Here is a 13,287-nt window from a genome sequence, read left to right as displayed (position 1 = left end):
TTCCCCAGAGCTGTAGCCTTCATAATGTAGCCTCAATAAACTTCCTCATGTCCTTGTGTTATTCTTTCAGTTTTTATCATACAGTATCTCTTACCTAAACATGTTTCTATCACCACTTACTTGAAGTCAATATTCTGAGGTTATATATACTTATTTTTGATTCCCTTAGCTTTGGAAAGAGAGACAAGAGGGAAGAGCTTGCATAAAGCTTGCCTTAACGTGAAGTTTGCTAACCAAGCAGACTGCATGTTTATTTGTCCCTGGCAGCAGTAGTATCCAATCCTTGTTGGCAAAGGGGAAATAAAGTGGACTGAGTAAAAACAGCAAATAAAGAATAGGAGAGATGAGATCCAAACAACAACTGTGGCAGCAGCAGGAAATACATGTTTCTGGGGGGGGGAATCGCTATTCCATCCAAAATCTGCTCTCAGCGCTGAACTCCAAATGACACGTTGTGCTGGTTATGTGCTATAATATACATCGAGAGGGTGCCTTCGGCAGCAGCTACTAAACGCTTGCAGTGAGGGTGTTGATCAGAAACATGTGTGAATATAAACTACAGCAGCTATTTCCTCTCCTATCAAGTAGAGTTTGAGTTTTCCAAAATGGAGAGAGATTCCGGGAAAGGGGAAAAGTAGATTCGGAATATTTGAGACATTCCGTCTGTATGTTAAGACACTCCATTCTAAAACACATGTGCAAGTACTGACACATGTATCTGCAGAAAAACAAACCTGCAAAACCAGTTGTAAACAATTTCATGCCTCCCTTCTCAACCCTTTCGCTTTCTGTCACACAGAGACAGTAAAAACTGAAACAAAACACAAACAAAATAATCTTCGAAGGCTGATATTTATCTAAATTGGATCTGGGTGCTTTCTCCTCTTCCAGGCCTGGATCCGCCGGGTAATTATAAAATTGATTTGATGCTAGCATTTACCCAAATACAAGATTTCTCTCAATAACAATCTTGGAAAATAACATCATCTTTAGAGGAACAAAAAGCCTAACCTTCAAAGCGTTTGTGCTGTTATCTAGTAAACATTATGTTAACAAGCTTTTAGCAAGACCTCAGGGAGAATACCTTCACTTGTTACGTCTGATTAAGTGACCAATTTAGATTTCTTCTCCGAGATGCTGCTTGTCATATTGCAGTTTGACCCATTTTAACTGTTATGTTATTATTATGCCGTTAAATGCTTTTTTTCACAGGCTGGAAAAGGGAAGCGGGGTTGTTAGCTGCAGCTTCAGGTCTCTGTCAGTGTCTCTTTAGGAGGCGTTCAGGAACATCACTGTTTTGCAGTTAACCAGCATTTTGGCAATCCTGAGGGGCCAATACACAGTAATGACTTGTTGCAGGTTAAATAGAAGGAAAAACACCTTTAGATTAAAAAACGTCCTTCAGGTCAGAGTGTCACAGTAAAGCGCGAATGAAACACGAGCCATTACACAGCCAGTGTTGACAGCTGTGTTGAAGCATATTCATTTGCACATAAAGTAAATAACTGGACAAAGATGGCTAACTGCATCCTGTGTGGCATGGCAGGGCTAAATAAACACAATGCACATATTTGTGCACTGCAAGCAAACAATGGCTAATTTAGCAAGTTTGTGAAAGGACAGCCAACTTTATGTAAGGTTGATGAGGAATCTACACCAAACAGATTTTAACATCACCATTAATCCGTAGACTGTAAATATTAATGGACGAAGCCTGAGTGACGTCACCCATCTCTTACTGCAGGGGGTTCTGGAGGCTGCTCGGCAGCAGCCACCATGCCAGCCTAACTTTAAGTCAACTTAATGAGCGGCTGAGAGCTGGAGCTGAAGCAGGTTTTAAGCCTTCCGACAAACTGCTGCATCCCGCTTGCCTGTCAATCAGGTCAGCCTCGTGCCCTATGCATAACCCATATCGTTCATAAAATCAAAATGGATTTGTTATAATATAATTCACTCTCTGTACAGTGTGTTCCAGGCTGTGACTTCTGGGGCTTCTGCATCCAGCCTCAAGCGGACACTCTAAGAACTGCATTTTCTTTTTTCACTTCAGCATTGCCTTCATTTTCTAATGCCTTTTGTAAAGCGAACTTAGCTTAAAACAGTACACAATAAAATACAAAAGCATAACATAAACTGTTTTGAAATGCAAAAAAAATATCATTTCAAACAAGCTATTTAATAGGTGATTATTCACGGTTAACTATTGAGTTTAAGCAATTAAACAAAAATATAAAAAATATTTGTTTGACAGCCCGACTACAAAGCCCTTAGAGTTTTTCTAGCATGAAATGTACAGGAAGTCTCTGGCAAACAACTGAGACATGCACTGAAAAATTAAACATCAACCTCCAGTGTTGAAAAATACATCAAAAGCAAAATCCTGCAGTTTGTCGAGTGTCCGCTTGAGGCTGGCTGCAGAAGCACCGGAAGTCACATACACAACCATTAAAAAAAACAGAAATTAGCACGTTTACAGCCTGGTTCAAAGAATGGAATAGGTCTGATTAGCAATATGTCTGTACCAGCAGATTGGGGGATGAGTCTTTTGATAACTCATCTGTTTTTACTTTTATGAATTATAAGGGTTACTCACAATGAGGCGTGTAGCTGACCTGACTGACAGGCATGTGCGGTGTAGCTGTTTGTCAGGAGGCTTAAGACCTGCCTCAGCTCCATCTCTTAGCCTGTCGTTAGGTTGACTAAAAGTTATTGTGTGACAGCATTTCCTGCATGGTGACCTCCATCAATGGGCTTCCAAAGCCCCCTGCAGTATCCGACTGTTGATGTCAATCAGCATTAGTCCATTAATATATACAGAGTCTATGTGGACAATAAGCACCACTTTTTAGTCCGGTAGAAGACAGGAATGTACAGAAGGTATCAGCGGCAGAGAGGACAATGCTGCTGAAGAGGCCATGGAAATCTTAAAGTGCACTGTATCGAACAGTCCACGTTGCAAAACAGAGACACAGAGCTCCAGCTTTTACTGTGATGCTGAATGTCAGAATGGATCCTGAGCTTAAAAGCTTTTTAAAGCACTCACATCTAAGAAATAAAACCAGCATTTAAGAGCTTTATATGCCAGAGTGTATAGAAAACTTTAATGGACATGAATGGAATAAGTAAGCAGATAAACACATGGATGAGGTAGAGGACAAAAAAGGGTCAATTTGCCACAGGCAAGATAAACAAACCCTGCCATTATAATAGTCCGAAGCACCTCTACCAAATCAAGCAGTACACCTCAAAATCCAAGTGAACCAAGCCAGTCCTGTTCACAAACCCTGCAGTCTCCAGGGAACTTTTTTTTTATTATTTTTTTTTATCACAGAGCTTTCTCTCGGATAACAATTCTGTCTAATTCACAAGAACCCTCCTGGACAGAAAAGGTTAACCCGAAAAAACAAATATGCCAACCCACTGAGCAGCCCAAAAACAACTAGTGGCTTCAAAGCACATTGTTGATGCCAATGTAACAGACGCAGGAAAGACCCAATAAATCAATTGTACAACAAGATGGTCAATAAGTGCATCATACAGATATGAAGGTAGCTTTGGATGACAATACCTTACATGTTTTTAAGATCATGCAGTTCTCAATGTATTCTTTCTCAGTGGAGTACTTGTATATCTCGTTGACAGGTTTCTGGCTATAGATTCAAATGAACTCGAACTAGATATTAAAGTCGTGTCATACTTTGTCATGAAGTGTATTTCCCAACATATCAAACAGAGTTGTTCCTATACTGGAATCAGTGTCAACATTTGCCTCTGATACTGCCTGTAATGCAATATCAGATATAGAAGTACTCCAGTCAATGCATCAAGCCAAAAATCACAATTCAGCTAAATGATCCTGTGACAACAAACAGCAGCGTGGTGCTGGTAGAGAGTTTAATATTAGACACAGCTATAGCAATTTCACTAATCAGTGTTTTTCCACAAATAATACGCAATAATAATAATATATATCTTTTGGGATTAGTATAGAAGATGCACTCAGTATTAGCCAAAACTTAAGTGTAGGTACAGGAATTGGTGTGTGTGAAGAAAAATTGCATCAGAACATCAAATCATTAAATATCTTAAGTCAAGACGGTTGGAAATGGAGTCAAAGTTTGTCTTGATTGCCCATTTCGAAATTCAGTTTCTGTTTGAATGAGTGGCACTGAATTGGATCAAAGTTTAACTTTTTTCAAGTAGGATATGCCATTTAAGTCAGTGGTTGTGGAAATCAGAATCAGAATCAGAAATACTTTATTAATCCCAGGGTGAAATTTGTTTGCTACAGTTGCTCATAACACCAAAAATCAGAGCTTGAGACTATGTGATTAACAACCTTCAACAGTCCAATAAAACCCAACACAACGAAACTGGTTAAATTTCAAAGAAACATTAGCAACAGTAAGAAACGAAGGACCTGCTTCTAATACCAAATACAAAAATATCATTGCTAATGATGGAGGTACTCATCACTTTTTAACAGCCTTGTTCAGACTGCCGTATAAAGGCAAGATATTTATGTCCCTGTGACATTTTGCCTCCAACTAGATTATTTCCAAGCCCTATAAACAACTACTTGGTATAAAGAACAAATAAATACAAAGATAGATAGGTGGTCACATGATAAAGGTCACAATGTTCCAATACTGTCAGGTCAGCTTTCTGTCTCCAAGCGCTTCGTGGTATAGGACCTACCCCATGACTCCTATTAAAAGACACAGAACTGGAGATGCAGGCCACAGGGTTTTAGCACTGTCATGCAGGTACATTACAGAGTTTAAGACCTACCGTGAACGTATAGACCATCTGCTGCTCCCGGTCCACGGGTTTGAGGAGCCTCAAGTAGCGGATTATCCCAGTCGGGGTCAGGCCAAAGATCGTGGTGTATTCATCCATGGTAACCTTCACCATGGGGTCTTTCGTCTTCCAGCAGAAACATGCACAAAAAGAGACATGTTACCATGGCGACGTGGATGTTTTATCTGCTCTTTTGAAGCAGCAGCTGTGAGGCCAAGAAAACCCATCAGACAGTACATTTTGATCCGTCAAACAGTTGAAAAAGTAATCTGCTGGCAGGTCCCTCGTGTGTCTTGGAAAACAATGGAGAAAGAAGTGAGGATGGAACAAAAAAATAAACAATTTATTTTTTTACTTGATGCTATCAATAAAGATATAAAAAGAGGAAATTACATCTGCAACAAAAATTGTACAACAATTATTTCCTCTGTTCCATTAAAAGGGTATTATCGACTACATAAAGCAGTCGTTAAAAAATATGGGTTTTCAGCTTTTTGTGTTGACTGTCAACATGCTACATGAGCTGGAAGAGCCATTTAACAGAGATGTGTCACCACTGCTGTGGAGGGACTGTGTTAACAAATAAACCTGAAGTCAATTGTGGTCCACTGCTGCGAGTCGGCTTCGATTCACGTCCATCAATGAGTCCTTTTAAGAGAGTTTGGTAAACATTAAGACTGGGTGGCTTATTGATTCTGTTATCTCTGTTTCCACTCCTCTTTGATTTGTTAATTCTTCTCCAAAGACTGAGTAAAGGGATATTTTCCAAGATGGACTAAAAGGAAGTAGTCATTTGTTCTGGCTGTGTGTGTGTGACAGTGTGCGTTCAATCATGAAAGTACAAATCTATCAGTGCAGTGAGGGTATGAAAGGGTATAAAGCATTCTCCACGGTTGTTCAGTCTAACACACAAAAAAAACGCGCAACAATAATATCAGACGGCTTATTAAAACACAACAACCTTTCATTCAACTGCAAACAAGCCGATTCATAAAATGCATTCCTTTGACAGAGTAAAAGTTGGCGTTCAAAGAGAATCATTGCAGAGTTTGACGTAAGCATCTGCAAACACCAGGTCAAGAACGTTCATTTCAAGTCGAAGAAAAACAACACAGCACAGCAACCCACTCCAAGCGCACACTCCCATTAGGACAAAACCACATCAGAACTAGAGTTATCTAAACACACCCGTCATTACTGGAGATCTGCTCAGTATTTAATTCACCATTAATACATTTTTCCATTCATATGAAACGTGTGACGTGAGTTCACTGGAAAGCATACATAAATGTTCTTTCTGCATAATAGAGTCACAGAGTTTATAATTGTATGTTGAGCACGTCTCCAGCAGTGATGAGTGCTCTCAGTTTGATTTTTCCTTTTTGCAATGTGATGAAATAACAGAAGGGATGTCCTGAGTCACTTTGAAGGATGGGGATCAAGCTGATTAATGCTTTTATGATGAATCAACCTTAGCTACCCAACGCTTGTCCAATTCTGATCCTTTGTTCATAGTTACTTACTTTAACTTTTTAAGCAGCAACATTTTAAATTGTACAAAATACTAAACATTAAGCAAAGTAAGCAAATCAACAGTGGGGCTAAGTGTATATTGGAAAATTGTGTATGAATATTGAAGGCTGAAATCTATCACCAGAAATTGCTGAAAAATGCAGAAATATGAAACAAATGGTTTGAAAGACCTGAATGTATTGACTGAAGATGAAATGAATTTAGAGCTGAACTAGCAACCAAACAGAGCTGAGAGCAGACAAAGATTGGTCGTAAAAACTGGAAGCTAAACTCTAATATTGCCAATGCTTTGAGTACACATGGCAAATACGACACCAAACACCAGTTTCAGTTTAACTTCAGTAACATTGTGCTATACAGAGAACGAAGTGAGTTCATTTCCGGAACATTGAACAACTAACAAACGTGTTTCACCTACAACTGTTCTGGATCAACACTGCTGTACAAAATATTGTAAGAAAACCAATTAAAGCGCTGATGCAGAGCTTTTAAGTGGTCCAATCCCTTAATTGAATTGGCTTCACAGAAATAAAAGTAGGCCTATTTAAAGCTATTAAAAGTGCTAAGCAGCGGTGTAGCGAATCATTGTTGATCTGTGATCTGTATGAATCCCCACAGTTTGGCAATGAGCGATGGATTAAAAGTTTAACACTATTGTATGCAATACAGCTTTACTGCTGCCGACTCCAAATAAAGTGTTGCAGAGATTAAAGACAAGACAGAGTGTTGTGTGTTTGACTCTTAAGTGCAAAGATTAAAAGAACTGATATTTTCTTTTTGGTTCAGTGTGATGCATAAAACATTCCCGCATGGATGCACAGAGAGAAACTACTTAGGAGTTTGGAAAGAAGAAAGTTTGCAGAGGCTGATGAAACACTTTGGGGGAAAGTTAGATTTGGGTTAGATATACTTAGACGACTTCTGTATGTCAATTATCCAACCTAATATCTGTATTGTAAAACCGGCACATAAGCACCTATTGTATGGTGGCATCATGCAACATGGAGATCCATTCTACAAATGTAATAATAGTCTGAATTTATTTTAATAAATACATGTTTTTACCAAGAAACATGTGGCTGTTTACACAGAAATAGGCTACTAAGTGTTGATTTTTTTCATTGGCATCTTTGTTAAATAGGGCTTCCACTGTTCCCCTGTCACTGTCATAGTGCTAGCTTATATGTAGCTAGAACCAGCTGATTTGTGCTTCTGATAATCTATTATGTAAGGTTTGTAACTTTATCCAAAATCACATCCAATATTTCACAAATTCAGTTTCAGAGCACTATACTGAGTAAAAAAAAAACTGAAGATAGAATCCTGGAACAAAGCTTGTTGTTGTAGTTTAGCCTGTAACTAGCACAACACATGCTCTGCTAGTGTAGCCAGAACAAAGAAACACACATAGCTGTTATCCGAAACAGGCATCATACATACTGTAACTAGTTCAATGAAAAAAAAAAAGTGTTTTGTAGATTATAGCTAATTTGTCAGGGGATACAGAAGGATTTATGTTTTCTGTTTGAAATGCTGGGAATAAGTGGCTCAAACAGATGCGTTTTTTTTTTCTTCAAAGATATAGCTCTTTTCATGAAAGACTGTTGCCGTCTAATATATTGGAGCACTATTTAAATAAAGAAGAGGTTGAAATTAAACTGACTGCTTGCTTAGTAGATCAAAATGTAGCCATGTTCAGTTATGTAGAAAACCTTGTGCGCGATACATTGGGATGCATGGAGCAAAAAAAACATGTATTTATTTATTTGTTTTTTCCGACCCTTGACTCAAACTGTGTGATGATCCCTAGCACTCAGCATCACTTTATTCTGCAGGAATACAATACTGGATTAACCTGTGTATTAGAAGATCCTCGATAAACCAGCAGAGCTTAGTAGCAAAGAACTTGATCAGGACATCCCTACGTCAGAGTGTGTGTGTGTGTGTGTGTGTGTGTGTGTGTGTGTGTGTGTGTGTGTGTGTGTGTGTGTGTGTGCGTGTGTTAATGTATGTATAAGCATTCAAAATCCACCCCTTTACCTACAGGTGTATTGCCAGGATCCAGCTACAACAAGGACACAATTACAGCAGGGAAAATGAGTCATGACGTTTTTGTGGACACACAACACAAACATATAAATAAATGTGGTATCAATATTCACTCAATGCACTCAAGCGCCTTGTGTCTGTGTGCAGACATGCATGAGCGGGGGGTGAGGACAGTGAGTATAGTCTGATTTAGGCCCCTTTCTTTGTACCTCCTCGATGTCGTTATCCAGAGCGATGATTCCCAGGGGAGCAGTGAGGTTAGCACTGGCTGAGATAGTCGTGCCGACGGGGGAGGACTCGCTCACATAGCCCTGATAGGTGGCAAACTGGAAATATGGCGCCTGGTTGTTCTCATCCAGGATTTCGATAATGAGGTCAGCGAAGGCAGGGAGTGGATGACCGTTGTCCTGTTCAGCCTGGAGAGTAAAAAAAAAAAAAAAAGAGACAAGAAGTTTTATTCAATGTGTCAAAAAATCAACAAGCCTCCATAAAACTACAAAAACTGAAATATAAAACTACAAGTAAGAAGTCTTCTGGAAATGAAGGATAATTTAGATAATGAGATAACCACACTTCCCAACTCTTTTACAGGCGCATGGACAGAAAGACTTAATTTCTCATAGCGTTATTTCAATGATAAGAAAGCGCTAAATTGACAAAATTTAATCAGGGGACCATTTAGGATTAGGCCTCTGTAATTACCAGAGCACTTAACGCAAATACCGTCATTTATAAGGGAGAGGCAGTAATTAGTGGCTCCTACTACTCTGTGTAGTGAGTGACTGCCGATAAAGGGAGGCTCATTTTCCAGTTAACTAAGCCAGTGCTAGAATTAACCAATTAACTAGTAATTGAGCCCTGGTCTGCATTGCTCATTCTGCAGACTAATTAATCTGCACGGTGTGGTTTTTCTATACATTGCTCCTGTTTGGCCTGAAAGCTGGAATGAAACAGGAAACAGTCTGATATTATAAAACCCCAATGAAAAACTCTGCATCTCAGTAACAATTATATTACTTTTCCAACTTGCAGAATGTCAGCCACAGAACTCAACACACTTGACTTGTTGAATAGTAAATGGACTTGAGCTTGTCTAGTTTTCTGACTACTCAAAGTGCTTTTAAACCGCATGTCACACCTACCCATTCACACCCATTCACACACTGATGGCAGAGGCTGCTATGTAAAGTGACCATCAGACGTAAGTAATCCCATTCATACACATTCATATGCCACAATAGCAGCGGGATTGAACCAAGGGCCAAACGACTCTACCAAGTGAGCCACAGCCGCCCAATCACAGAATATTCCCTAAAATGTGTACACATGAAGGCAAAATCTGTATGGGAGGGAAAATAGTTTCGGGTGTGGAAGCATTCTGGTTTGTGTCTGTAGATGAAGAAGTATTGACGAATCATATTCAAGCTAGCTTTGGTTGTATGCAGGAAAAACATCTGTGTGCAGAGCTGCAGAGGAAGAGCCCATCACCTATCACCTATCATCAAATGATACTTTAGCTTTTCTATTGGTCTCACATTCTGTTTATGAGTGCAGGAAACAATCTAGTCGTAGGCGTTGTCTCTGGACACCAATTTTCATATTGCATCTAAATTTGCCTGATGTACAGTACTGTAAACAATGACCTGCAGAAAAAAAAGGAAAACTTGGCCACGATATATATTTACAGAGTTCAAGATATCAGAGCCGAGACTTCCTCCTTCTTCTGCTGCTGATTGTAAACGGTAGCAGTATCAACAGAAGAGGCTCATGAGACATTCGCCGGCGGCCAGAATTAAGCCGATATGTTCAAGGCTGCAGAAAAAGCACATGCACTTCAACCGGATCATAGTGAAAGGTCGAACAAAGCTCATTCCACCCACTCATGTTAACTAACCTGCATCAAATATCAGATGGTGTTTATTTCAAGCACACAGTGCATCAAACGGTATCACACAATCATGAGTAGGAAACATTTCCTTCCCATTATTCTTCCAGCACAGCTGGACGATGACACAAGTGTTCAAGAAACATGCAAAAACTTTAGAACACGGTCAACTAATCACGGTTAAATTTGACGCAGACTCCGTGAGACCATGCTGTATATAATAAATTGGCTCTGATCAAGCTATCACTGCAATCTTTTCCCTGATAATGACATACACCACTATTGGCTCACACACAGGGATCTTTACGAAACAGATTTACATTTAGAGGGTGAGGCGTCATCAGTTTAAGCCAAGATCTGAACTAATACTTTACACTGCGTCAACTTCACAGGGTTTGTGTTTGTGACAAAAAATGAAACCGTACTTCTAGATGCTATCGTGCACGGGGCCAAAATAACACTGTAATCTCGTTTTCACGGTCTTGTGTGTATATTGTGCAATTGTTGGTCCTTTTGGAGACACATCCAGCTGAATGATTTATATCTGTTTTATTGTCGTCCACACCATGTTATACCAGCTACAATCTTTCCCAAACATCTTCTATCTTTTTACCTTTATTGGAGCGATAATAAAAGAGCACCCACACTGCTCTGACCCAATGATCCAATCTGCCCACGGTAACACTGAGGGAATGCTGCTGTCATTGACAAAGAGTGTGTGTGCCAGGATGTTCTCTCCTTTCTCTCGACATTCACACGCTCATTTTTGTGCGAGAGGTGGAGAAAAGACGGGGTGTGGGATTACAGAGTTCCCTGGTGATTTAGCTCTTTAGCGGTGTCCCTGTTTTCTAGGAGGCAGTGCTAAATGACCTGCTCTCCGCTGCTACAGCACACATAGCCTGCTGGAGAGGCACTGCTAGCGAAAGTCAGTGTTTATCACTCAGTCTTCATTCTCCTGTCCTGACTCCATCATCATTATAATGCTATCTTCTACCTCCATGCTGCCCCCTTTTTTCTCTTTAATCAGACTTTTTCTCTCCATCAAATCCACCCTTGTCACTTGTCTTCATTTCATCATTGTCTTCTTCTTGGATAATATGTCTCCATCAGGCGCAGTCATTACTTTTGAACAAGAGCAGATGTGTTTTCTATATGCTCATGCTACACCACCATGTACACTCTTCTGCACACAAGCACTCTCGAAATACCAAAGTCTAATTCTCACTTTACAGCCCCTCTGAGTCCTTCAGCAATGGTTCCTCTCCCTCTTGATGATTCAGGTAGATAAGGCCTCTGCCATAATTCTCTATCCATCTCGGTATTTCCTGCTCCCTCTTTGAACTGTCTTCCTTCCTCCAGCTATGCACCGTCCTCCCGCAGAAATGCAAAATGCCTCTCATCTGATCAATCTCTCCTCGCCTCCTTCCTCTGGTGGATATCAGCTCTTCCTCTCATCTCTCTGCTCTGCAGCCGTCCTGGTAAACAGCACGTTACGCAGCACTCAAAAGGTGTCTGGAGGTTAGTAATGGGTGGATGGAGAGTTCATCTGCACTGCCGCTCTGCACCAGCAGCAGCACAAAGGTAATCCCTGGCTCTGCTATAAATTGGGATTCACAAGAGCGCAGCGGCCTATCACCCTGCTAAGTCCATAAATCATAACATCTTTTTCAGCCCCGTCTCCGAAGCAGCCAAAGATAAGGTTAATGGCCTCCAGGACTGAGGTTATCTACGTTTAGTAGTTAAGGTTGCATGCCTAAGTTCCTAAAATTTGAGTTAAACTTTATTTGGCACAAGAATTTAAAAATATATGAGTGCAGAATTGAGATGTTTAATTAAAATGAAGTGCAGAGGTCGCAGGAAAAATCAAAATTATACTGTGAGAAAAATTCCTGATTTAGACATTCAAGCTTTATTAGCAAGTTTAGTTTAGTTTAATCGTTTATTTTAATCAGGGACAGTGTACAAAAAAACATCAGAAGAGAAGAGATGCTTTGTACCAGATTTAGCTAGCTAGCTAATTTCCATCTGTTGTCCGTGGACAGATGATGGCGACAGCAAAATACAAATCAACCAGTCACACACACACACACACACACACACACACACACACACACTTCATCTCTTATTTCATAAGAGAGAAGAAAGACATAGAACAATTTTCAGATATTAAAACATTATGTACAAGTTTCCCTAAGAGAAGTAGAAGTAAAGTAATGCAATAAGTAAAGGAATGTAAGTAAATAATGTTTTAAACACATTTTGGCTCATGGGTTGTTATGACTTTTCCATGACTAAAAACAAAGTTGGATGACCATACTTTTGGTGATTCCTGTGTACAAATTAGAAATATATATATTATGAATTATCTACTAATACTGCCAACTAGATATGTCAAATATAAGAATTGGTAGGTAGTAAAAATATCCTTGCTGACAGTTGGCCTTTATCTTTATTTTTTATTTCTATTCCTAATTAATTTTATTAATACTCATACGCATGTTTTTCTTGTTGTCTTTTACTGCTGCAGCACTTGAATTTCCCCACTGGGGATCAATAAAGGATTATCTTATCTTATCTCTTATCATAATTCTCTGCAATGTTTGATCAAGTTTAAAAAAAATGTTTTCATACATGCATACTAGATGAAGCCAAAAGGTACTTAACACATTGTAGTCACGCTAAAGCAGAGGTTAGCTGAAGTCTTACCGCTCTTTCAGTTCACATATCGTGTACTCATGACAGGTACAGAAAAACACAATCCTCTCAACGTTTCTGCATAATCTACAAACCGCTTATTCTTTACCATACTGTGATGTATATTATTATCCATGTACTGTGAGTGACTCAGGGCCGACTTTACAACAAGCAAGCTAATGAAGCATTGTAGTTCTAGACAACTGAGAATGCAAAGGCCAAATGCCAGAGGTGAGTCGCTTGTCTGTGCCAATATTTCATTAAATAAAAAGATACACAGGTCAGGTTTAACAACACGCTCTGACAACCACCTTGAAATGTTCATG

General features: G+C 39.5%; 2 protein-coding genes across 2 annotated transcripts in view; one reads left to right on the top strand and one right to left on the bottom strand.

Moving 5' to 3' along the window:
- Positions 1-13,287, top strand: part of gtpbp2a (GTP binding protein 2a) — a 432,981-nt gene that overhangs the window by 160,628 nt on the left and 259,066 nt on the right. The window lies entirely within an intron of this gene.
- LOC132975398 (protocadherin-15-like) overlaps positions 1-13,287 on the bottom strand; it is a 204,971-nt gene that overhangs the window by 98,374 nt on the left and 93,310 nt on the right. Inside the window, exons 12-13 of the mRNA XM_061039911.1 lie at positions 8,592-8,798; positions 4,792-4,926 (exon numbers count right to left, since the gene is read on the bottom strand). Coding sequence (XP_060895894.1) covers positions 4,792-4,926; positions 8,592-8,798 — 342 coding nt within the window. The remainder of the gene's footprint in view (positions 1-4,791; positions 4,927-8,591; positions 8,799-13,287) is intronic.

This window comes from Labrus mixtus, chromosome 6 (assembly GCF_963584025.1).
Source record: "Labrus mixtus chromosome 6, fLabMix1.1, whole genome shotgun sequence".
NCBI lineage: Eukaryota > Metazoa > Chordata > Actinopteri > Labriformes > Labridae > Labrus > Labrus mixtus.
This window is presented reverse-complemented; position numbering and strand designations above follow the sequence as displayed.